This window comes from Lissotriton vulgaris, chromosome 7 (assembly GCF_964263255.1).
Source record: "Lissotriton vulgaris chromosome 7, aLisVul1.2, whole genome shotgun sequence".
NCBI classification, from domain to species: Eukaryota; Metazoa; Chordata; class Amphibia; order Caudata; family Salamandridae; genus Lissotriton; species Lissotriton vulgaris.
In genome coordinates, this window is record NC_141695.1 from 1,345,111,484 (window position 1) to 1,345,139,116 (window position 27,633).

The following is a 27,633-nucleotide window of genomic DNA, read 5'->3' on the forward strand; positions in this document are numbered from 1 at the left end:
CGTCGGTTCAGTCTTTCTTCCCCTCTTTGATTTGAGGGCCATCTCTCTTTAGGACGTATGTGCCCAGTGGTCACTATATTCGGGATAACGGTTACGGTCTCACCTGTCGTTTTATCGCCCAGCCCAGCCTTTTCCGGCCTCCGAGGGCCACAGAGGGCCCGCCCTTTGCCCGGGCTTAGCCCGGCGCACACCCGCGCGCGTCCCGCGACGCGGGAAGTGAGATGCACTTTTAAGCACCGCCTGGCACGATACCAGCGTGTGCGGCGTCCGGCCGCAGGGGCACCTGGGGGATGTAGCCCCCCCCCTTGGCGGCCGCACTCTAGGATGACGATAAGCAGCGGCGGCGGGGGGGACCGATGGCAAGCAGTCCAGTAGCCCAGGAAGGTTGCGGGTAAATGGCCCCAGGGGGTACATCCTGTTAAAAATAATATGCCCAAAGTTCTGTGCAGCTATGGTCAATGAGGGAAAACCTATCTTTTTGGCGTTTGTGGTCTATACTGTGGATTATATGGTCGGCAGTATGCTTGCTAATGTATCTGATAGGGTTGCCACCTATATCACCTCTAACAGTGAACTGGCTTTTTCCTCTTGCCCCTCGAAATGACTGTGTTCCTTGTTGTTTTAATGAGCCCTAGAGAAACTGGTGTGTCAGTGTCAGTTTTAATTGCTAGTAGTGCATCATCAACCTGCTTGTCAAACAGTGAATTGTTGTAGTAAGGGACAATTAAATCTCAACTCTGCACTTTAAGGCTGATTGAAGTTGCTTTTAACCCCACTTGCCTCCTTAACACTGCTGCACTACCTAACTGTCTTAACCACTTGGCTGCTAAGGACTCTGAGGCTACATAATGAGATTTCCATTGAAATCAATGGAAACTCCATGACGAGTTACCCTTGTCATTAGCGCTGAAGAGGTTAAGCTGGTTGTGGCTAAGTTAATTAAGGAATCAACAGCCTCTGAGGAAGTACTTTCACCTTCATGCAAGATAGCTTTTGCCTCAGATATTTTAGCCTCTATCATGTCTAAATGAGGGGCAATATCAGGCCACATTTGTCAGTCGTAGTGAGCTAAAATTGATAAGGCATTAGGGCCAGATGTATGAAGATAAATTGCGATCGCAAACGCTGAAATTCGCAGAATTTCAACATTTACGATCGCAAAAGACCCATGTGAAATGTAGAGAGGGAAAAAGGCAAGCACAAAATAAGGAATCGCAAAAAAAGGGAAACCAGTTAGCGATTTCTTATTTAAATAATTTGACCCACAGACTCAAAATTAAAGCCTCGCAAACTGCGAAATCAGAAAAAATAATGTGGTAACCATGTGCACTGCATATGAACAGCCCCAGAATGCATCAGTCTCAACACAATGGCGGCCCTCTATGTCATGCAAGGCGGATGCCGATACAAGCTGCAGCACAGAGGATGAGGAGGCAACAGGAACGCATATACAGAGTGCGCATCACCCTTTTTGAACTCACAGAAGAAGAAATACATGAGAGGCACAGGCTTCACCCCACTACCATCCTAGACCTCATACGTGACCTGCACCCCTTCCTGGAGCAGCAGACACGCAGGGCGCACGCAATTCCACCAAATGTGCAGGTCCTTTGTTCCCTGCACCTACTTGCATCAGGTAGTTACTAGGGGGTGATAGTGGATGCTGGAGGTGTCTCACAAAGTTGCCTGTCACGCTTCTTCAACACCTTCCTGGATTCCATGCTTCAAAGAATGCATCATTATATCCAGTTTCCCACAACGCAAATGGAACTGCATAAGGCCAGATGGATTTTTATCAGAGGGCCCAGTTCCCACATGTCATAGGGTGCATCAATGGGACACTTATCGCAGTCTGCCCCCCTTCTGCTACTGAGTACATATATCGGGACAGGAAATCACCGTAAAGGTCATTTGTGACGCGAATCACATCATAACAGATATAGTAGCGAAATTCCCAGGGAGCATGCATGACTCCTATATCTTCAGGCACAGTGGAATCTATACACGTCTGGCTGGGAGTGAATTTGGAGAAGGATACCTGCTACGTAAATGCATGTGACACACCCTGATATATACATTGGTTGTACCTGTTGATGCCTGTGATTGATTTTCTATCCTTTCCCACTTAGGCGACAGTGCCTATGCGGTGCTTGCATTCATACTCACCCCATTCCTCAACCCATTAACCCCAAGTGAGAGGAGATACAATGCTGCCCGTAAGTCCGCGCGGAATGTGGTGGAGCGGACTTTTGGACTCCTGAAGAGCAGGTTCCTCTGCCTCCACAAGAATGGAGTTGCACGGCAGTACCGCCCCGAGATATGCTGCAAGATCATTGCGACCTGTGCCATGCTACACAACCTGGCCACAAAGAAGGGAACCCCAGTTGAAATCACTGATTCTGACTCAGATGATGAGGAATATTCACGGCCACTGCACCGCGCAGCAGGTGTTGTAGGAGCGGCAGATGGGAGACACAGACGTGCTGAGATCACACACAACTGTTTCTGAGTCAGCAATGATACAAAGCGATTAATTACAATTGTGAAACAGTGTTTTATTGACCTTACATCAGGCAATAGGAATGCACACTGCCTCACCATATTGGCCTCCGAGTGCCTTCAGTAGCCCAGCATGGCATTAATACACTGCATGCCACTGTCATCCCCTATCAGTGGGTTACATGGGTTACCTCACCCATCTGCAAATGTCAGCAGCAGCATGTACTCATTTCCTGCGGCCACACACAGCAGTGCCCCGCTCAGTTTCCACCCTGCCCTCCCTAGAGGAATGTCCTGCTGCTGGCTCTTGCCTTGCACTACACCGCCTGGGCTCAGCAACGGGTGGTGTAATGCTGCTGCGGCTGGTGACCACCTCACGGTCACCACCATCCACAAACTCTGTGGCAGCGATGTTGGCTGTCTGGAGCAGTTCTACCGCAGTGGTGACATTCACCAACCGCCTAGCGACATCCTGTCTGCAGTGGGCCATTTCCAACTGCATGGCCACTGTGTGTCTGCTGAGGACAGAGGTGGCATTGCATAGGCCGTTCACTGCCTTTGTGTAGCCCTCCATGTACTGTTTTTCCCTGCGCCTTGCCCCAAGTTCAATCCATTTTGCTGCACAACAGCCTTGCTGCCTCAGCCATGTCCTGCATGCCCTCTGAAACAGTGTTGTTCAGACCATTGATGCCCTCCTTAATGTCCCTTAGGTTCTTGTTCATGGATACCATCTGACGTTGCATTCATCGCATTGTCTTCCCTTGCTGCCGCTGCACCTTCACCATAGTGCCCTCAAGACCTGCAAAGACACTGGATCCATCACCCTGTGCATCTGGACTGTGTGCCCTTGTTCTGCGTTGGGGACCACTGGTGTGGCTATGCTGCATGGGTGACTGTGTCTCAGGAGACTGTGCTGCCTCTTCCTGCATGGTCTGTGGGGCTCCCGTGCTTTCCTCCTCTGACCCCTCCATCTCCTGCAGGCTACCCACTCTGTACCTCCTGGATCTGGGTGGTGGTGGTGTGACTTCTGCGGGTGACAGGGTCTTCATCATGAATATGGTGTTCCCTAGGTGCCTCTTCTGTCTCCCTCTCTGCAGTCTGGGGCGCAGGTTCGCCTGTGGATACAGAATGTCAATTTACTGACTAGCCTTGCAGCATTTGTGTTAAATTAAATTACATGAGTTGCTATTCACACTAACAGTCCCCCGCTTGCTTATTGACTGATGTGGGGCCCCTGCACTTGTGTTTAGTTCACTCACTGGCATGCTATAGGAGTTTTGGGACTACATCTCCCATGATGCATTGCTGGGTGTTTGCAAAATATGGACTGGAGTGGAATTTATACTTGTTCCTGGGGGATTAGGGGGGGGGGGGTCAGACCATGCTGTGCATGCATCTTACCTTGTCTGTTGTTGCCTCTGGCTGAGCTGTCCATGTCTCCTACGCCACTGATGATCTCAGGGTGGACTCCACCAATTCATCCAGGGCTGTGGTTGCAGGCGCAGTGGATGGTCCGTCACCTGTCTTCTTTGCCTGTTTTAGCCTGTCAGCCACTCTCTCCTTCGCACAGGAGCAGAGGTCATACCAGCCCTTCTTCAGCTCATCAATGGAGAGCTGGGTGACACCAACAGCATTAATTTTGCCTTGTATTTCTAGCCAGATCTTTCTTTTTAGGGATTCTGGAACATGCAGAGATTTCTTCCCAAACAACTGGTCATGAGTCTTTACCACCTCTTCAATTAAAACCTCCAACTCCTTCTCGCTAAATGTATGCATCCTATTCCTCTCTGCAAGCTCTATTCCCTTCTCCTATGTGTCAATCCTGGGGTTTGGTGTCTGCCTGGTAACTCCTATGCAGCTCCTGGGTGTGTGCTCCTGCTCTCTGCCTCTCCCACAGCCTCAGGCACAGTGAAACAGCATGGGTGTGGCCACTTCCTGTGTGTGATGTCATCAGGGTGCACCTGAATGGCAGATTCGCAAATTTGCGATTTTTTAAGAATTGCGATTTCGCTGATTCCAAATTGGTAATACAGATTCGGAATGGAGTTTGTGATTATTACCAAATCGCAAACTATTTTTTATACATAGAGGTTTGCAAGTTTTTAATAGCTATTTGGCAAAAATCGCTATTAAGAACTTGCAAATATCTTTTTACCTACATCTGCTCCTAGATGCTCTTATAGTAGCAGCTGCCATCGCAAATAACCTAGTTTCAATGTTTTTCTAATCTTCTCCCTTATCGGTCTGGGATAGTGGAACAGTGTGTCATTGGTATGCGTGATATTCTTTGAACCACCTGCATTATTACTGAATTTGTTGTGGGTATCCAATAAGGTATAAAAAGGCTCGTCAGGGGCTTTGTACTTTTGGATCCAACCTTGGAAGAACAGTTTCGACTGTAGCTGGATTTATCATGGTTTTTAGTCCTCTGACCATATGTGGTCTATTGAGGGGGTTGCTTGGACAGACTTTCTAGTTGGCTCATTAAAATCATTAAAAGCAATCAGTTTCTTTGGCTGGTATACTGATGTTGAATCTTTTTTGCGGGGGGGGGTCTGACAGAGTTGGTGCAGTGTCATCTTTAACCGAGACATATATGGTCTTCCCATTTTGCGCCAGCACTAGCTGGGGAAAAAGTGGAAGCTCCCCTCCTTGTTCATCATATGTATAGCTATTATCATTGTCAGGTTGACGGGGCGTGGCTAAGCTTGCCATGATGATGACACGAATTGCTAGCGCCCTGCTCCACATTCCCCATAATCTGGATTTTAACCGCTCATTGAGAGGGTCTGGTGGCGGTGACTGTGCCCACTGCCTTTGCCCACTCCGACGCAGCCTGATTTCAAGTGAGGTGCACTTCGGCTGCCGCTGTTGCAACGATTCCCTGCAGACGGCAGGGAGTAATGAAGTGGGCCTGCAGCCAAGCAGCTAGTGATGCCTGGATGTGCAGGCGCCAGCGGAGCTTGGAGGGGAGGTGAGGCCGTCCTGTGTTGGAATCCAACTTATGTTCCCACTTGTATTTTTCTGTTAAACCTTATATTAAATATGATGTCCAAAAGGATATACTAAAAAAAATTAACATTTTATTGCTATTTGTATATACTACGAACTAAAAAGTTTGTGTTAGGGATCATTGTCGCTTAGAAACCCAGGTGGCGGTTAATAGGTACACGAGGTTATATAAGAATATGTTATTTTCGGGAGATATATTTTCTGATTCAGTTTTTACAGAATGGTATGGGAAAGGGATAAGAAAATTAGGGGATGTAATGGGGATACAAGGGGTGAAACAATTTGTAACAATACAGAAAAAATTTAATTTGTCAACACAACATTTCTTTAAATATTTACAAGTAAGGAGTTTTTTACAAAATAAAAGAGGGGGTACATGTGGATTTGAAAAAAATAACATATTAGAAATAATAGAGACTGGAGTAGATTGCACAATTAAAAGATTCTATTTTGAGCTAAACGAACAAAGGCCAGATGATATGGCTAAATGGGGGGAAACTTGGTCAATGAAGCTGGGCATAGAACAAGAGTGTTTTAATACATCACTAGAATTAGGGGTGAATATTTTATGCTCTGCGTCATTACAAGCACAGCATTACAAGACTATGTATTGGCTATATTATACCCCGGCTAAACTGGCACAGTGGGGAGCGACAACTGGTATAAACTGCCCCAGATGCACGAGCGCAGTCGCAGACGCCATCCATATGTTTGCAACATGTCCGAGTTTAGCTACAGTACTCAAAGAGATAGAAATGTTTCTACAAAGGGCACTAAAACTACCTGTTAACCTAACACCCGCGATTATCTTGCTAGGTGTAGATGGAAATAATGTTGTTGAGACAGGGAAATATTTCATTTTTGTGGCTATGGCAGTGTACAGACTGTGCGTTGCCACTGCATGGTTAGACCAAATGGCTCCATCATTCCAACAATGGTTAGCCAGGCTGTTGAGTATATACAATTTAGAAAAAGCGATCTACTCCAGAAGAGGGAAAAGGCTGAGGAAAATAGGCTTGGAAATATGGGGGATAATAACGAAATGGAAGGAAGAAGAATGATTGGTATAGGAAATGTATATGTATATAATTTGTATATAACTTGTATTAGTGTGTATAGGAAATGTATATGTATATAACTTGTATATAACTAGTATTAGTCTGTAGATTTTGTGTAAAAAAAGGCTTAACAACGAATAACATATATAGAATATATTCGATGTTAACTTGCATGTATAAGTAGTGGGAACTCACTCCAATATGGAGGGATTTATTAATTTGGCATTAAGAAGATGTTTCTTTTTGTTTACCTCAGTTGAAACATATGGTGTAAACCTCAAAAAAAAAAAAAAAAAAAAAGAAACCCAGGTGGCGGAATCCTCAGCAATTCAAACGCAGCTCAAGGCTAAAAAAACAGAGCTCACGTCCCTGCTAGAGAGACTGAGGTGCTTAAATTACAAGGAGACAGAACTGCATTAGGGTTGTATAGACCGTTGGAAATGCTAAACACGGATTACAAAATCTTCGCCAGCATTATAGCGGCAAGAAGGGCTTCCTTGGTCACCTCACTTGTCCATCCTGATCAGAATAGCTTTGTGCCACCTCGTAACACCTCTCTTAATATATGACAATGCTTCCGACTCCAAGAGCACGCTCCCCAGGTTTGGCCTCGATCGGGCTGCCTTGTCCTTGACCTGGAAAAAGCCTTTGACTCACTGGAGTGGCGGTACTTATTATCGGTCCTCCGCCAGTATGGATTTGGGGAACGGTTTATGCAACTCATGCAGCTATTATACACATTATACACCTGCAGGGTTACCCGCTCTCGCACTTGTTATTTTCAATAGCAATGGAACCCCTGGCGGCAGAACTAAGAAACAGGGGAGGACACTGGGGTATTCGCCTGGGAGATGGCTTACATGTTGCGTCTCTGTATGGAGACGGCCTGTTATTATACCTGAGGGATGTCCACAACGTGCCAAGCATGGTTGCAGATATCTTACAGTGGTTCATTGGGCTGTCAGGACTTGTGGTGAATTGAAGGAAGTCTTGCCTATACCCACTCAGCACCCGCACACAGGACCTGGGACTTATGGTCAACAGAGCACACATACAATGGCAACCGAAGACCTTCCCGGTATTTAGAAATCTGCATCTACCACACTGCTGAGGACATTCTAGATGGCAACCTTACCAGAGCAATAAAATATGTCAGATCCCAGATGAAGTTCCGACGGACCCTCCCGCTGCCTGTCAGGGGTCGCATTGCGCTGTTAAAAATGATGGTATTGCCCAAGATGTTATATCACTTTGCCAACTTACCAGTATATATCCGAGCGAAAACGTTTCAAGAACTAGAACAGTAGACCAGAGACTTCATCTGGAACGGGGGCAACATAGGGTGGTGCTAGGAAAACTATACGCGCCGGTGGAACAGGGTGGGTTGGCCGTCACAAACTTAGAGCTATATTACCTACCCGTCCAATTACAATGGGTATTGAAGTGGCTGGCTGGTCTGTTGCTGGACGACACAGCGAGGTTAATACTGGCATGGACGCTGGCCAACATACACCACCTGGCCCACCCTGTGTCTACTGCACCCACACAACAACCAGGGCGTTGGCTCTGGCCCACTGCTGTTATAGGCGCAATCTGTATCTTTATCCACACAAAAGAGAGGTAGGGATGGAGAATGTGCTCAGTGTGAAGAAACTGTCCTCATCATCGGGCTTGCTGACTAACATCCCTCGCAGACCAACACCTGGGGTGGAGCAAAGGGGAGGGGAAGACAATACAAACATATATAAATAATAATGGGATCAACAAAGAAATTAGTGCAGTTAGTGATATTAAAACTAGCTTGGGTATAGCCCTTTATTCCCGGATAACCCGGCCAGGATTAAAAGAAAATAGGATGTGGTCAAAATAAGGTTGTTAGTACCCATTCACCCCTCCTTACTGCATGCACTGACGACCTATTTTGTGCCGGCGCTGCCCTTGCTTGGCTCGTCGAGGGACAGGGTGGCTATGACGGGCGGAGCTAGTACCATGGCACGCGACGGAGATACAAACGCTGGGTGATTTATTTGAGGATGGAGTGTTGGTGACGTACAAGGGATTATTCTAAGGTATGGACAATGTCCCGGGCCAGTTCGTGCTATAGACCTCGCTGATAGCCTCGCAGACACGGGCCTGGGGATGCCTAGACACCAAACCCCGGCACCACCTAGTTGTGCAATATCTGCATGTGATGGGGACGGGTAGTCATATGGTACACTGGGTAACGGAGGCACTACTAGCGCATTCAAGGGATCCGCTCACCTCCTTGCGTGGCCAGTGGGAAGCAGATAGAGGGAGTCCCTGGGTGGACTCAGAATGAGATAAATTCTTGGCGGACGCCACTCAAATTCCACTGAACATTAGGTTCCATCGTATACAACACTACATCATCCATAGGGCGTAACTCTCCCCAGATAATTTAAACAGGTACTTCCAGCTGCGCTTCGCAGCTTGAACCCCATGCGGCCTAGTGGGAGCCGACATCCTATATATATGCTGTTGTCATGTCACGCTTTGCTACAATACTGGTGGGACGTAATGTCCTGTTTGGCCCCATGTACAGAACAAGCTGAGCTGCACACCTGGGAGGAATGAGTATTGGGATTGTTCCCCAGATCCAAGAAAAAACAAAGTGACTTCCAGATTTCTGGACCTGGGGTTGACCACAGCTAAGCGATTAATCACACACAGGTGGAAATACCGACTCCCTCCCCACCACAATGCATGGAAATAGTCTCTCCTGATATGGGCACAAGCGGAAAGTATAGCGCTAAACAGAGAAGACGCACTAGGGCTTAGAAAATATCCTAATGCCAAACACTGGGATTCCATGCTGGGGGCCTTACAGCTTATTACAGATCCGGAGGTAGACGACCCCACAGCCGGGGACACAGGGTTGGAGTAGAGATGGGTGAGCCAGGTCTCCTGCTGGCAATTATTTTTTCATGTGAGTGGTTGGGGGGTGCCTCTATGAGGGGTGGTCGGGTTGCTACGGAGGGGAGGTCAACACAGCAAGGAGTAGGGAAAGGACTAGGCAACTCTGTTATGTTAAGATGATTTGTTAAAGCATATAATATCTCTGGCATGCAACCAAGCTGGTACTTTAGCGCGGACCATGCGGTTCCATCCCAAGACCTACAGACTGCTGGTTTCCCATTAAGGGTTTAACTCAGGCCTCACGAATCTGCCATATATTACATCAACTCAATAGACACGTGCCTCACTAGAAATTATCCTGACGTACATTTATGTAAAATGTCTATATTTTGTTTATTATCGATTATCTGTACTGTCGATGTTCCTTCACATACCCTTTCATTGTATGTACGCTAACTCGCAAAATGCCCATAAAGAGATACAAAAAAATAGAATCATTGTCAAGTTGACTTAGGACACTGCCGGTGAACGAACTGTTGTGATCAATCTGAAAGCTATTTCTGACGGTGATCTAGGGGTGGTTGGTTGTGTCCAAGATCACGCATCTGGAGGTGAAGTTGGCGAAAACACTTGTTTCCCCTGAAGTATCAATGACGGTTCAGGGAATCGAGAGTTGTAGGCCTGCCATAAGACTCAGAAGGTCTGAAGAGACCATTTTCTAGAGGTGTCGAGCATTTATTTTTTGAATTAGGGTGGTAATCCCAGTAAGATTTGCGAGTTCTTCCCTAATGGTAATTATTGAGGTTGAAATAAAAATCGCTCAGCTGACTGAGGAAATGTGTATAACTGTGAGGACTCCCTTCACACACGACATGCAGTAGAAATCTGAAGGATGGTAGGCTCTCATGGTGCGATATTGTGAATGTCTCTGACTGGTTGAAGTTTGGTTCTTTTTCAATTATATGACTAGGTTATTGAACAGTCTGCGTTTTTGCATTAGCATAGAACTCCCAGCTCAATGAAGGGGATGATTCAAGCATGTGAATCTACAAAAAATCCAATTCAGGACAATGTTGGTTAACAAGTTTTGTCACATGTTGCTTCGATTGCTTCCTTACATTCTGCTTCCATATATACAATAATACACAACTGTGAAAATTTCCAATGTAACCACTGCACAGGTTTTATTTTGACATGCTATACATGAATAGAAACAAAGTACAAACTGCACGTGTAAAAAGCAAAACAACTTACTTGGCTGAATAGCGTATCCATCTGCCCCTGAAAGAAAACAAGGGATACACTGAAGGTATTGAAAATATGGCTAGAAAAACAATGTGCTAATATGGCTACTCTATGGTCTTGGAGCACAAGCTTTTTTACATAATACATAACTTGGGCTCACACTGTAGTCGGGGGTCAAGAATAGAAATGTAGATTTAAATTCTGGCCATTTACATTTTAAGTTTCTTCAATGAAAAAGAGCAAAAGAATGCACCAAAGAAGTTCAGTGGGTTGTGTATCTACTCCACATAAATGTCCGCACCCGCTATGTTCACTGTTCACCCCACAAAAGTACCCATATCCTGTCCTCCATTCTTCTGAAATTGATTAACACGCACCATTAATTTGAGTAATACTGTTATTTAAATATAAAAGACCGTTGATTTTATGATGTTTCAAAAGAACATATCAGAACAAAAAACACGTATTGTTACGAATACTGAAAACAGCAAGCACTGACAAAGCCGAAAGGTGTCACTAATATCACCTCGTGGCTTTCATATTGCTTGAATGCTTCCTTATTTTGCTAGAAGGCGCGACGTGCATGCACACGCTGGTGCAACAGTCCTCTTGGAATAATTCGATTTCTTTTGAGAAAAAACAATATAAGATGGATGTCACACTTGCACAACAGCTGTTTTGAATGATTTTTCTTAAAACAATAAATCTTACATACTCTGATAACAGCAGTTACATAATGTCCTGTGACGCAAGTTACTCCACTGCTGCACTCAGGGGCTTTGTTGGCGTTAGCTGGTGCAGTGCTGCCCACATGCACTCATCTGTGTGATATAGACAGTAAAGCATCGCACTATGCCTTATTAAGTAAATTTAGCGCCTCCATTCTGGTCTGTTTCCAGGAAACACTAATCCTGCATCATTCAAAAAGGAAACACACTCGCAGACTGGCTGGGTGTCGTACGCCTGTTTATTTATAGTGTCATTTCACAGAATGGTAAATTGTAGGTACAATGCTCCTTGAAACGCAGAGTACAACATGCATTCGGGATACATTTACACCCTCATCCTAAAAAACAAAGAGGAAAACAGGTCATGTTTCAAATCCATCCTAGTCAAGGTCACCTCATCCTCCCAGATGAAGGAATAGCTACCAGGCGTTTCCAACCCACTCTTGGCGATAGTTCAGTAAGTGGTGAAGCAACAACTGATACGGTAATCTGTGTGGAGCCTTCGCCGCTTATTTCTTTCTTGGGTCCACATATGTTTAAGGTACGTCCTATAAAGCCAAATTAAGCAATACAATATGTGTAGCAATCTCTATGTGCCTAAGGCTGTAGGGCAGAAACACCTTAGGAAACAACTTACAACACTAATCTCTCCCTGCCCACCCAAAGCAAGATAATCCACTCTAAAGTGTTGAGCAGCTTAGTTAAATGTAGTGCCTGATAGCACAGCCTTAGGACCCCTTGGGCCTTGTAGTTTCTGCAAGTGTGTGACCTCTGGCATGTCAGGTGTCCTCCCACCAACAATGATATCAACCCGTTACCACCAATGCTACGCTTGGAGGGCAGAGGGCCTGTCCCAAGGTTATTACTCACAAAAACAGTGACCAGCTTTCGAATTCCATTCAGAATTAACTCTTACTAGCCAGTTCAAATATCACATACACTCCCATGCACACAAGGCCACCCAATGAGACAACAGATCTATGCCCAGTCTTCCAGAATCCACTACCTCAATATCTCTTGTATCATCCTCCTTTCCGTAAGGAGATATAATTTTAAGTTCCTGTCACACCTCAAAGACCCTCTGTGGAACTTAGCTACCAGGCCACCTCCTTCAGTAATCTAACTCCCATACACACACACACACCTCTGAGGAAGGCATGTCTACATTCCAAAGTGCAGTTTTAGATTTGGAAATTCTTTCCCATGTGTAATAAAATATAAGTGCTAGCTTCAAGTGCCGCGTCCCCTGCTACCAAGGAAATAGCAACACCAATAAAACGATACAATCATCTTGTCAAGTCAAGTTTTTATTTATTTATGTTTTGGAACTCATAACAGAGGTCCACGTAAAATCACCAAACAATGGAATTTACACAATTTACAGCAAATGTGACAAAAAAAGAGAAGAGAAACAGAAAAAGAGACTAATATATATCTAAGAAACTTTTAAAAAAGTTAAAAATTGTAAAACAAAACCTCTCATTAGGCGGATTACAAATAGCATCTAGGAAAGCAGGGGCAGACAAGATACTTAGTCTTAAACAAATAGGTCTCAACCATTTAAGACGGTGTTGTTTTAAAGCCGGACATACAAATAATACATGCTTAACATCCTGTTCTGAGTTATTACAAAAATTGCACATTACTAATGAGCCATACCATTTTGACAATAGATTATTTAAAAAAGTAGGTCCTGCCTCAGAAGGAACAAAAAACGACATATCCCATGGGGGAGATTCCAGGAAACATACGGTTGAATAATCCTAATTTGATAGAAATTAATGACTGGTAGGGGACCTCTCTTAACAATGAGAGCCTCCCTATCCATTACAAAACTTAGTTTCCATGAAGCCAGTTTTAAGGTCGATTTTAACTGGTATGCAGATAAAGAAAAAAGAGTTGATTCATCTAATTTCAAGAGATCAACTGCTAATCTAAAATTCTTTATAATTAAGGAGTACTCTTTTAGGGTTCAAAGAAGTTCTTTTGGATCAAATATCTTAAAGTGCCTAGTTCACCCTTTGCCAAACTGGAAGCCCACCGTACTACCCCAGCAAGGCCCTGGACCCAAACACTTCGTAGGCCAAATTCCAGCCTAAGAGCCGCTATATTACAAGCAGTATTAACCATGCACAAATTCCGTAAATTTTTCCCTTCCTTGGTGTTCAGAAAACCCCATTTCCCCACTTCAAGTAATTCTATATCATATAGTAGGGAAGCCGGGACTTTAGCTCTAAAGACCTCCAACAAATAAGCAAAATGTCTCTGGCCAGTAGATCTAATAAAGGGTGTTTAGGCCCTTCCCATGAGCCATTGCCTTCCGAATGTTATTTGCTATATGGGCCTTGTCACTTAACGTACTAGAAATTATTTTCCCCAGGAAAACATAGGATTGAACCACTTCTAACCCATGACCCCCTATATTCCAAGAGAAACTCCCATATTTGGGCTTTTTCCTTCCTAGAATACACATAACTTTACTCTTAGATACATTTATCCTCAAATGATGTGTCTCTGCAAATCCATGGAGTGCTTGCAAGCGATTATTCAAACCACTAGGGGTCAAGTCCAAAATTAGTATATCATCTGCATATAACAGACATACTATCGGTTTGCCCCCCAGCACTGGGGCAATACCATCACTTGACCATAAGGTCTGGGGAAGATCTGATAGGTATAAGGAAAACAGTAATGGGGCCAACAGGCAGCCTTGTTTCAACCCATTGGCAGACGGGATAGCTTGAGAGAGGCTTCTTTCCCCTCCCAAAAGCACTCTACACCATGTATCGGAATGAAGCTCCAGGACCAAGTCCAAGAGCTCAGCTGGCATTCCAAGGTCCGATAGTTTTCTCCACAGCAGAGGACGATCAACTTTGTCAAACGCTGTGGAGAAATCTATAAATGCAGCATAAATTCGCCCTCCCCGGATCCTGATGTATTTCTCCGATAAAACTTGCAAGGCGGTCAAATTGTCCATGTTGCCATGCCTTTGTCAAGGGGCAATATATTATTCTCCCCTACCCAATCATTAATTAACTGCAAAAGGCATTTGGCGAAAACTTTGCCAATAGCATCTAAAAGGGCAATCTGGCTGTAATTTTGAGGAGTATTTCTGTCTCCCTTCTTAAACAGGGGGACCAATATTCTACCCTTCCAGGAGGGAAGAATTATTTTGTGCAAAAAACAAAACTTAAACACAGGGAAGAGAATCTTACTTCTGAGAACACTATTTTGTTTTAAAACAGAAATAGGTAACTCGTCCGGGCCCATAGATCCCGAGGAACGCATGCCCTTAAAGCCAATTCAATAGCCCTTTCGGAAGGCGGGACAAGGCCGGAATTATTCTCTTTCGTTCTATCGCGAACGACTACAGGAAACCATCTTTTAGTATATTCAAATTGTATTTGATAAATGCCTGAATTTATGCATATGCTATAATGCTGAAATATTTTATCATGTATGTATAATTAATGTACCATTTTTTATCATTGAATCATGTTTTATAAAAGGAATTAAAATGTATCCTATGTGCAAAAACGTTTGTTGATCACTGTTATTTTGTTTGGCAAATGCCATTATTCATGTGCTAGTGGTTATTAGAGATTTGCCTGGGTATTATATTCACACATAAAATACCATTCAATTTCCGGCATACAAATTCAAGATGTATTCTACCCAAATTTGTTCTTCAATCGGGACTGGTAAGGATCAAGATCTTACACCACAACCTTCACCAATGAGCGACCAGAATAATCTAGCTTGGCCGCTAAAGGCAGCCTCCTGTAGTTTAATCCATACTGAGTCCTCACTTTCCTTTTTTAATTTGATTTTCAGCCTTTTCCTCCTCCTTTTTAATAGAGCTAATCTATGATGTCTTAGAGGACAAAGACTCAAATACTGTTCTCTTACAAGTTTATTTATTTCTAAATTGAGCAACCGGAGGGAACTAGGAAGTTTTTTAGTTTCTTCTTTTTTTAACGTTTTTTTTTCAACCAATAACACCTTGCTCAAGAAGTCAGCAAAGCATATTAACTCAGAACCCTTCCAATTGATCAGATCATTCACTGCGATATCTAGGAGGCTCTCAATACCCCTAATTGCCTTAAAATTCCAAAAGCATCTTACGGTTTGAACTCCAAAGCTGACCAGATTACTGTCTAAGGACCAGTGATCCGTAGGAGGAGGATTTACATCTATAGAGAGTGTTATTATTTTATGGTCACTATAAGTTGTATGATTGACCATGAGGTATTTGAGAAGGGAAAAGGTTGAACTATCCACCACCACATAATCTAAACTAGATTCACCATTATTAGACTTATGCGTAAAATTTGCAGGAGTATCGGAGGAAAGCCTACCATTTACTATAATTCCATCAATTTCAGAGAGTTCTTCAAGAAGCATTTTCCCTCTCTTAGTTGTCTTAATATTCCCAGGAAAAAGGGTTTGGGGAATCTGTAAAGATTCCTCTTTATGTTTATTTCGAAAAATCTCCAAACTTGAGTTAGAGATTTTACAGTTAAAATCCCCTAATAAAATTATATGGGGAGGGGAATCATTTTCCAAAAATGTTTTAATGTATAAAAAAACCCTTTTTAAAGTTTCATTATAACAGGCATCCGGTGGGATATAAACGTTTATCAAAACAATAGGTTTGCTTTCAGAGTTTGCAAAGTTAAATAACTTAACTGCCTGAAAAAGGTTACTAGGATCTAAAAAATGGATAAAATTCCATTTTATCTTAGTAGACAAGAGGCATGCTATTCCCCCTTTCGCATGACCTCTCCTTGAGGGAGTAGCTCTACCTTCCAAAGCGAACTAATCCTTTCCCACAGGGAATTTCTCTACGCACCAAGTTTCTTGGAGACATATTACACTAAACTCTAATGAGAGTAGGAATTGTAATTTTTCAGGGCTATTTCTTATTCCTGCAGCATTCCAGGATAAAATCCTGAGATCTTTGTTAAAAATAAGGTTGCGGTTGGGAATTATATGTAGATTTACTCGAGAGGACGCCAGGCAACCAATTCCATTGACGCCACTCCTCTGCTACAACCCTTTGAGAGTAAGAGAGAGGGGGATTTAAATACGCCACATGCCGCACATTTTTTGCGATACTGATTTTTAGGTCTTCAAATTCAGAGGGATATACATTACTTTCAACTACTGCCTGAGAAAACAAAAGACTTTCCCATTAATTTATTAAATTGAGGTCTTACCAAGAAAGGCATAACATCAATCCCTCTACACTGAAACCTTTCTGTTTTTTGAAGAATAAGATTAACAATAATTTTTGAGTAAAATCTTACTCTAGTTAGAGTCCCAACATCAGTTTTCAAAATTTTTACTAAGTCTTTATCATTTGATTGTAACAATTTCAAGCTTTCCGTCTCCTGAAAACATTTGAGAAGCATGGATCTACTTAAAATAAAATCAGAATCAAATAGTGGGAAAAAATCTAAAATAAGAGTATCGATATTTTCCTCCTCAGTTATCTCAGTTGGCCTTATTGCGTCCATTTCCCCTCCCCCCAAGACAGGAAATGACTTCGAGAGAGGGTTAAGAACAGTCAACACTTGGCCAACAGGTTTCATCAACTCCACAGGAGGAACAATATTAGTAAACCCCCCAAGTGCCGGACAAGTAGAACCTATTGTAGGCTGAATGGGGGTAGAGGGAAAAACATTTTGGAGGCGTGGGGATGCCACTCCCTTGTCTATTGAGACCTGCATCTCATGAGGAGATTTATCCTCCCGAATGTCCTCATGAGAGTTATTAACTATAATATTAGGGTGGTCTTCAAAAATAATTTTCCTCCGCCTCTTTTTCGCAAATCTACGTAACAGTTTCCTCCTTTTCCCACCATTCTTTTTTGAGTTCCCTATCTTTCCCTTATCGGATGACGCCGGTGCCTCCTCTTTTCCAGCTTTTACCAGAGGATTAAAAATGGGAAATAGATCTTGACCTATTCCTTTTCCCAGGTCACCCATAGATTCAATTTCGAAGTCGCCCTCTGCAGCACAATTATTTCTAGGAGCTTTCAGAAGTTTTATAGGGGAGTTCTTCTGAGATGCTACTACCTTCTTCTTATCTGTAGACAAAAAATACTCCACTAGGTCGATTTGGTCCGAGTCAACAATCACGTTCTCTTCCGACGTAACCTTCGGTACGTCAGAGCCGGATTGGACAGTCGCCAAAAAAGAACTAGGTTCCTTCCCCCGCTTACTATTTAGAAGAACCTTTAATATTTGGGTCACGGTTTCCAAAACACAATCGGAACCGCCAACAAATTTTTCCAAAAAAGTAAGAATAGAAGAGAGCAGATGCTCAAGAGATAACAATTATTCGGAAACTGGATTATCATACCTAGCAGACCTGTTAAGATCAGTATTAGTTATATTAAGCTGCAGTCTCGCAGAAATATTTAATTGGGGCAAAGTGAGTTGGGAATTGTTAGAAGGCGTACTGCTATATAATAAAACCCTGTTGGAGCAGGTACTACCGGGGTCTTTATTGGATCTAACGTCCTAACAATTTCATCCTCTATATACCTTTTGCAAAGATCCATGTCTATATCAGGAAAGAGGGAATCAATATTTTGCGTTACCCCTGCAATGAGGTGCCAGAAGCATCTTTTAAAGGAATTGGGGATTCCCCAAAGTTGGACATTTTGCTATGTACCATCACATCTACTGTTTTAAAACTCGGTGCAGATAATCCAGGGAGGTGGGGGCGGGGGGGGGGGGGGGGGGGGGTAGAAGGCCAAGTTTATTTGTGGTGTCAACAATTCGCCGGGATGGAGTACACATTTTTGATGGTACAGACGAACTCCCTAACCCTTCTAACTGGTGGCCAACGTTCTCTACCCCCGTAGTTACAGCAATAGAAGTAGGGAGTTCAATATACCTATTCTCTGCGGGAAGGCCCACATCGTCACCGACCTTTAAATTATCGTTTAGCATAGGCACCCCAGTAAGGATTTTATCCTTGCCCCTTTCCCATAAGCTGAATAACTGAGATTTCCCCTTTAATAAAGAAGCCTGGCCATCCTTATTTCGTAATGGATTAGATTTAGTTTTAGAGCTAGACCTGCCTACCAAAAGTCTTCCAGACCTCAGTTTCTTAGCAGTCATAACTTATTGTGGGTTAACCATAACAAGTAAGTATAACCTCAGAATACAGAAAAGGGGCAATGATATATGGGTATGCTTAAAAATTGAACAGAAAGGAGCCCAGCACCAGCCTTTTCAGCCTCTGAGGGCCTCAGAGGGCCCGCCCTTTGTCCGGCCCTCGTCCCGCTACGCGTGAATGGGAACCACTGATTACATAGTCTTAGCTAAAGGGAGGGGCGGGAAGAGGAGCAGCTGCGGGCGATCAGCGCCGCACACAGGAGCCTGGACCTCGCAGTCCTGCCTTAGGCTGGTGATTGTTGGCTGTCAGCTTGAGCCCAAAGTCCACCACACGATATGCGGCAATGTCCACGATCCCTCTCCAATCAGGGGACGAGCGGCTCCCGCAAAGCGGGGGCCGCGAGATGTTGCACAGTGGGCAGAGGAAGGGAAAGGCTCCACCAAAGATTGCTGCAGAGCCCAAGTTTCAGTGCAAAAAGGTACAGGTAACAGTAGAAATTCACCAGTACGCCAAATTCACCAGGTTTATAATTCAAGGGAGGGGCGGGAAGAGGAGCAGCTGCGGGCGATCAGCGTGGACTGGACCTTGCAGTCCCGCCTTAGGCTAGTGATTGTTGGCTGTCAGCTTGAGCCCAAAGTCCACCACACGATATGCGGCAATGTCCACGACCCCTCTCCAATCAGGGGACGAGCAGCTCCCACGAAGCAGGGGACGAGCGGCTCCCGCGAAGCGGGGGCCGCGAGAAGTTGCACAGTGGGCAGAGGAAGGGAAAGGCTCCTCCAAAGATTGCTGCAGAGCCGAAGTATCACTGCAAAAAGGTACAGGTAACAGCAGTAAAAACAATCATCTTGTCAGCAAACATAAGCTTGGTATTTATAAAAATAATTTGACCACAAACACCTGCCTTTCATTTATAGTAAATACACTACTTTGACAACCAGAAATCAGCTTGCCATTTTCATGACATGCTCACACGAACTACTTCCTCAGATGGATCCATGTTGCCTTACATTGCCCTAGATTACCATTACACAAAAGGCTTACTCACAATTTCCCAAAAATATCCAGGAGATGCCAAGGATAGTCACATTATGCAGGGACTACTCATCAGATGCCAAGGATGCACATCAGGTGCAGGAGATGCCCATCACAAGTCAAAGCAGTGTTCAAAGCCCTGGCGTGGGCACACAAATAGCCACTAGAACAAGAATGCTTGTCTGATGACTGGGATGACCACAGATGCTAGGAGTGTAACCAAGAAAGCAGGGACATCAAGTTGTTGCCCAGGGCAATTCTCTTCTGCAAGAGAAGCCAGCCTTTTGCTAAACTGGCTCCTGGGAGAACAGGGGTGGCTACATATAATACGATTGGATATCAGACATGGCCAGCCCCCACAATATGTCGACTGAAAGCAGATCTGCAGCATCACTCTGGATGCCCCCCTGCCCACAGAAATTGTCCCAACGCAGAGTTGACCTGCCGAAACCACATAGGAGGTACCGGATACAGATGATTCTGCAATTGATATAGCAGGCGTGGCAACAACACCATTTGAAAATAGCCGATCTGCCACAGATAGAAAGGAAAAAATTGAGTTGTGTAGCGCACTCCTAATGAATCAGAACTTTAAATGTATACTGTTTTACTCACAGTTTTTTGAAAGAGTGTGCTGGGTGGGATAGAGGGAGCAACCCTCTAATTAAACTAGAATTAAACACAGTCTGGTGACAGTCGTCACCAGGCCCTGCCCGCACTACTGGCGGCAGAACTCCATCTGCCTTGATAAACTCATAAACTACGAAGTTTGATGCTTACTCATTGAGTTTTAATTGTATGGATTAACTTAAACTTTTCACTTCATCAGACATTATCCAAAATACATTTGTTAATCACCAGTTAATTTCCATATGTCATAATCCTGAGCTAGACAAATGACTAACTGTCTAAACAAAAACATTCATTATTGCAAAACATAACAATTTCGTCAAGTCCCAATTCATTTCGGGAAAAATCCCTTCGTCAGGGGCACTGTAAGGAAAAATGAACATTCAATAAACAACCTGATTGTAAACATTCAATACATTTACATCGCGACTCAAATCACTATTTATATCTCAATGAAGTGGTATACTGTTCTGCATATAGTATTAGAATATAGTCAGAAAGAACTTAAAGTCAAAGAGAAAGATAGAGCAAAAAGTCCAACCGAAAAAAGTGAATCTGTCTATGGCAGGTGTCGATTTAGGTTTATGCTTAGTGATAGTTTAGGTTAAAAAGTGTCAACAAGAGGACTCCAAGGTAAGCCTATGAAGGTATATGAGAAGAAACAATAATCACTGTGGACTCACATCGTAAACGGAAAACATACCACACTTATTGTGTTAACTCAGACTGGTGCATCAAGGTAATTATGCTATGGCACGAGATGGAAACTAAGAGAATGGGTAAAAGCAGACTCTATTCAATGCCCTAGATAGACTGACGATACTAGTGAACTGAAATGGGCGTTACTGTGTGTGTAATAAAGAACTTGCGTGAAATTACCTGACATGTAGAGATGGTCGGTCGATGACAGACATGTGGATGCGAACAAATAAACAAAAGGCCAGCCAAGCTTACTCACACCTATGGGTGAATATAGAAAACTTCCCAATCTGAACAAACACAAAAGGTTCAGAGTTTCCGATATAATTTCTCCAACAACCCAAAATACCTGAAAAGAGGTGCTTGTGTCCGAAGCGTAGTGACCTTGCTGAAATACCACAAAGTGTGCAATAATCCTTCTAACTCGAACGTTCCGCTTTTATTCTAACAAAATAAGATAAAAACAAACTAAGAAGCTGCTAGATAACACAGCTGACGGATTGAAATAATGCTGTTGTAGGTCTAACATACCTCCAAACAGAAGCTTCACTCGTGGAACCGCCAAACTCGACCTTCACTAAACAAAAACGTTTCCGACTAGATTGTGATAAGGCGGACATAAATAACAGACTGAGGAAGTAAACCTTCAGTCTGACTGTAAGTCAACATTAATGGTGGACTAAAGTCCGCAGTAACAGCGTCAGCCATATTGGTAGTTTAAATTGAAGGAAACGACAGATGGTGAAAGACTAACAAACATGTATTGTTGGTAAAACATGAACATTTACTACAAAAAAAAAAAATCCTTCAAAACGTTGTCACCCAAGTATATGGAAGCCTCACTGCTCATAAAAAATCGGCAACAGCCGTCTCGATTATTATTGTGAGCAAGGTGATTTCAGTTCATCCTTCGTTCCAACAAAGACTTGAACATAAACGTAAGACAATGGTCTGAATAAACATAGACGATTGTGTTGGCATGATTGAAGCCTTTATAGACATGCATCAATTTAAAATCAGTATATAAGACCACGAGGCACACACTCATATTACATGCTTCATTCTATGAAACCATCAAGGTTTATTTTATTTCTAGTTGGAAAACTGCCATTTTTGGCCTATGGGTACTGATACTTAATGTAAAGGGTGAAAAGGTTGACTTTGATATCAGTGATGAAAGAGCATTTGTTTGTTGGCTAGGATTCTAATCATAGGAAGCATATCATATCCAGTTTGGCAAACACTCATTTTACATGCTTCATTCTGTTAAACCATCAGGGTTTATTTTATTGCTGGTTAGAAAACTGCCATTTTAGACCTATGGGTACTGATATTTAATGTAAAGGAGAAAGAGGTTAACTTTGATATCAGTGCTGAAAGAGCATGTGTTTGTTGGCTAGGATTCTAATCAAAGGAAGCATATCATATCCAGTTTGTCATTAAGACCTTTCGGTATCAAAGTTTCAAGGAAATCTATCCACCAGATTTCTCGTTGAGACAACCATCTAGAATTGTTTCGTTCCGGCAAAATTTGTATCTGTTCTAACACTTGGAACCTGAGCTGAGGGATAGTGTGTTTCATCTCTATCCAGTGAGTAACCAAGCTTGATGTCAGAGTTTTATTACGGATTCAGCTTTTATGCTACGTTATCCTTATTTTAACTTTGCGTTCCGTTTTCCCTATGTACAGTTTTCCACAAGGACCTTTAATGCTGTAAATAACGTAAGCTGAATTGCAATCAGTCCGTTGTCTGAGTTTGATTTTTTACCATTTTGTGGATGTAACAGGAATGCGCCTTCTGTGACGTTATTACAATGCGTGCAGTTGTAACACTTTTTCATGCCTGGGATTGAATGATGCTTAGATTGCTCTTTCTTAGTGCGGGTCACAAGTTCATGCAAGTTCTTGCTTCTCGTGTAAGCAAAAAGAGGTTTATTAGCGAATATTCCTTGAAAGTCTTCTTCATGTTGTAAAAGTTCCCAGCGTGTGTTGACAATGTTTTTGATTTGTCGGGATTGAACAGAAAATTTTGTCACTAACACTAGTCTGTCTTTCTTAGATTTCGGTTCTTGTCTTGATAGGGGGAGTATTCTGTTTTCAGCAGTTTGTATTATCTCCCCCGGATAGCCTCGATTTAAGAATCTTTGCCTTTGTTGTATAGTTTCAGATTGGAGTGACTGGTCACTTGAAGCAATGCGTTTAATTTTTTTTTGTTTAAATATATTTTATTAGTTTTACAGCATTTAACCCCTTGCATGCTGATGACGGAGCGGTTCCGTCATCAGCTACGGGTGCGCTGTGCTGATGACGGAACCGTTCCGTCATCAGTACAGCCCTGGGGGGAGCGCTGGCGCTCCCCCCCTGGGGCATCGATCGTGGTCCCTTCAGCAGGGGTGGCAGCGGAAGACTTTCCGCTGCCACCCCCTGGCCCCCCCACGCTTCCTGGTGACGTCAGCGCGCACAGCGCGCGCCGACGTCATCAGGAAGCGCTGGACGCGCTGGAAGCCATTTGTTTCCAGCGCGTCCAGGAGCAAGGTGCGTGTTTGGTGCTCCGGTGGGGCGGGGGGGCGGTTTTCGGTGCCTTGAGGCATCGGGGGGGAGGAAACTGTGTTTCCTCTCCCCTGATGTCCCAATGCAGGGCATTCCTGGTGCACGATCGCGCACAGCGTCGCGATCGTGCACCAGGAATGCCCCACTAGACACCAGGGATTGTGTGTGTGTGTTTATGTATGTGCAGGAAGCGACCCCTTGGGCAAGGGTCGCTTCCTTTGGGCGCCTAATTATGTTTTAGACTTTTTTGCCCCCCCTGGGGCAGATCGGCCGTTTTTTTGGCCGATCTACACCCAGGGTGGGCAGAAAAGCCCACTAGAGCCAGGGATTATTTTTTGTTTGAAATCGGAAGCGACCCCTTGGGCAAGGGTCGCTTCCTTTTGGGGGCAAATAATGTTTCAGACTTTTCTGCCCCCCCTGGGGCAGATCGGCCGTTTTTTGGGCCACATCTGGACCCAGGGGGGGGGCAGAAAAGCCCACTAGACACCAGGGATTGATTTTTATTTATAAAGGAAGCGACCCCTTGGGCAAGGGTCGCTTCCTTATGGGCATTCAATAATTTTCAGACTTTTCTGCCCCCCCTGGGGCAGATCGGCCGTTTTTTCGGCCGATCTGCACCCAGGGGGAGCAGAAAAGCCCACTAGTCACCAGGGATTTGTTTTGATTTGAAAAGGAAGCGACCCCTTGGGGAAGGGTCGCTTCCTAGTGGCCCTAATATTTTTTTAGACTTTTCTGCCCCCCCTGGGGGCAGATTGGCCGTTTTTTGGGCTGCATAAGGACCCAGGGGGGGCATAAAAGCCCACTAGACACCAGGGATTGGGTTATATTTATAAAGGAAGCGACCCCTTGGGCAAGGGTCGCTTCCTTAGGGGATAACATATTTTTTCAGACTTTTCTGCCCCCCCCCCCCCCCGGGGCAGATTGGCCGTTCTGCACCCGGGGGGGGGGGGGGGGGGCAGAAAAGCCCACTAGTCACCAGGGATTTGTTTGTATTTTGAAAAGGAAGTGACCCCTCGCTTCCAGGGGGCATTATAAATATTGTAGACTGTTCTGCCCCCCTCGACTGTTTTTTACCGTTTCTGGACCCAGGGGGGGATAGAAAAGCCCACTAGACTTCAGGGTTTTTTTTTATAGGGAGCGACGCCTTGGCCAAGGGTTGCTTCCTTGTGCCCATTTCAAAAGTATGTTCTGCCGTGTCTGTATTTGGGCTCTCTGCCCTCCGTAGGGTTGCTTCCAGGGGGCCCACGTTTATAATGATTTATAATCTTCCCCCCTTGGGGACAGACCCCCCATTTGTGACATAGCCTGTTGTAATGTGTGTTGTTTTTGTTTCTTCTAATGTGTATTGTTTTTTTTCTCTTTAGAGTGTTGCAGTGTGCGGTTCCGTTACTGGTGGTTCTGTTGTTCTGCTGTTTCTGTAGTTGTATGTGTTTGGTAAGAGACCTCTTTTTTGTTCAATTGTACTGTAATTGTATTTTTTTGCAAAGTGTGTAGTAAAATACGAGTATGTTTGGTTTCTGTTTGTTGTGATTGTAAAACATGCTTTGCATTTGTTTTTGATGTGTCCTTCTGTAGATGTAAGTTTTTTTTCTTCTTCTTTCTAGTGGGATGTCGTTGCCTCTTTGCTGTGTCTTTGCAGAGTAGGTGCTGGTGAGTGTAGTTGTGTCTTGTAAGTGAATTGTATATATTTTCTAAATTAGTTTTTTTTTAAAAAGGCTTACATTTTTTATCTTACTTTGCGCAGTGTTGGGGTTGTTGAGTTGTTTGTGCAGACTCCTTTATTTGTAAGGATAATGGCTAGCCGCCGGATTACTGCTCAGCAAGTTGTTGGATTGCTTTTTGATTCTTCCTCTGACCATGGTCCAGAGTCTGACTCTGATTCTGATCCAGAGATGGGAGGTGAAGATTCAGGTAGTGAGTTTTCTCTACACATGGCTTCATCTGATGATGAAGACACTCTGAGTGCTGATGAAGCTACTTTTGGTGTGGATGATGTGCCTGTGGTTGCGGAAGACATTGCTGCGCCTGTGGTTGCAGAGGACATTGTTGTGCCTGTGGTTGCGGAGGACATTCCTGTGCCAATAGTGCGACAAGAGACATCTGGGCTGCATCCTGGGGTTGCTAGTCTTCCAGTTGGTGCAGTGAGACGAGAGGCAGCTGGGCGGCAGCCTGCGGCTGCAAGACTTGATGTTGAAAGTTCTGACCTCTGGGTTGCACCAGGCATGGTGCAGCCGGCTTTGCCTGAATTTACTGGTGTTCCAGGGTGTAGGGTGAACACTGAAAACTTTTTGCCTATTGATTTTTTCAAGTTGTTTATGGATGATGTGTTTGTGGCAGAGATTGTAGAGCAGACTAATTTGTATGCTGAAAATTTTTTGAGGGTGAACAGTGCCAGCCTTAAGCCCCAAGCTAGAGCTACCCGGTGGACTCCCACAAATTTGGAGGAGATGAAAAAGTTTTTGGGTTTAACTTTTTTGATGGGCTTGCTTAGGAAACCATCAATGGCTTCATATTGGTCTACTAGTCCCTTGATGGCAACAGCTATATTTCCAGCAGTCATGAGTCGTGATCGGTATTTGCTTCTGCTTCGGATGATGCATTTTGTTGACAATAGTATTGCTTTGCCACGAGATTACCCTGATTGTGACCGTCTTTTCAAGATTCGGCCTGTCATTGATCATTTCGTTGATCGATTTTCTGAGATCTTTTATCCTGGGAAAGAAATTGCAGTGGACGAGTCTTTGCTGTTGTTCAAAGGCCGCTTGGTATTTCGGCAATACATTCCTAGTAAGAGGGCACGCTATGGAATCAAACTGTATATGCTGTGTGACAGTGAGACTGGATATGTCTCTAATTTCAGGGTGTACACTGGTAAGGAATCCAGGATTAACCCCCCTGGTTGTCCGTCGACTTTTGGAGTGACTGAGAAAATTGTGTGGGAACTTGGTCGTGGATTTTTTAACAAAGGCCATCATTTGTATGTCGATAACTTCTACACTGGTGTGCGGTTGTTCAGGGAATTGGGCAAAGTGGACACTGTTGTTCGTGGCACAATCCGCTCAAACCGTAAAGGTTTCCCAAAAGAACTTGTGTGTCAGAAGCTTGCTCGGGGACAGTGTAGTGCATTGCGTTGTGAGGAGCTTCTAGCTGTGAAGTTTTCAGACAGGAGAGATGTCTACATGTTGACTACAATACATGATGAAAGCACTGAACCGGTGACTGTTTGGGGTCAGGTTGCAGAAGTGCGCAAACCTGTGTGCATAATGCACTACAATAAGTACATGGGTGGTGTTGACAGAGTAGATCAGAGGTTGGAACCGTATGCTGCTCTTCGTAAGTCTTACATTTGGTACAAGAAGTTGGCTATCCATCTTTTCCACTTGGCAACCTTTAATGCTTTTGTTGTGTTCCAAAAATCTTGTCCCCAGTCAAAGTTGTCTTTTGAAAAGTTTCAGGAGTCTGTAATAGGCAGCCTTGTTTTAGTGCAACAGGCAAGTGTTCCTAGAGTTGGAGTGGTGGAGGATATTGCCAGATTGAAAGATCGCCACTTTCCTGGTCAAATTCCTCCTACAACCTCAAAAGACTTTCCCAGTCGGAGATGTAGAGTCTGTTGGCGAAGAGGTTTGCGGAAGGAGGTTCGTTTGTACTGCCCTGACTGCCCTTCAAACCCCGGGCTGTGTGTGCCTGCTTGTTTTAGATTGTACCACACGCAAAAGAATTTTTGGGAGTATCAATGAGTGGTAAAGTGAACTGGTTGGTCTTATTGTTCAGTTTCAAAGTTTGCATTTGTGTAGTCTTTTTAGTGTAGTTGTTGAGTTAGTAGATTTGTATCAATTTGCAATTTGTTTTTGTTTTTCTTTTATTTTAAAAAAAAACTAAAGTATGATGTTGGTTTGCGTGTAGTGTCCATTGTCTGACGGTGTGCATGGTTTGGCGCTTGGCTGCCGGTGTCTGTGGACTGGTGCTTGTCTGGCGGTGTCTGTGGACTGGTGCTTGGCTGGCGGTGTGCGTGGTCTGGTGTTTTGTTGGCCGTGTGCGTGCTCTTGCGCTTGCCTGGTGTTGTGTTTGGATTTGTCCTTGGCTGGTGGTGTGCGTGGAGTGGCGCTTGGCTGGTGGTGTGCGTGGAGTGATACTTGGCTGTCTGTGCACGAAGTGGTGCTTGGCTGGC

At 44.1% G+C, this 27,633-nt stretch overlaps 1 protein-coding gene across 1 annotated transcript in view; it reads right to left on the reverse strand.

Annotated features, from left to right (window-relative positions):
* Positions 1-21,558, reverse strand: part of LOC147703657 (uncharacterized) — a 742,215-nt gene extending 720,657 nt beyond the window's left edge. Inside the window, exons 1-3 of the mRNA XM_086929538.1 lie at positions 21,446-21,558; positions 21,264-21,358; positions 10,701-10,727 (exon numbers count right to left, since the gene is read on the reverse strand). Coding sequence (XP_086785664.1) covers positions 10,701-10,721 — 21 coding nt within the window. The 5' untranslated portion in view covers positions 10,722-10,727; positions 21,264-21,358; positions 21,446-21,558. The remainder of the gene's footprint in view (positions 1-10,700; positions 10,728-21,263; positions 21,359-21,445) is intronic.
* Positions 21,559-27,633: the final 6,075 nt, after the last annotated feature.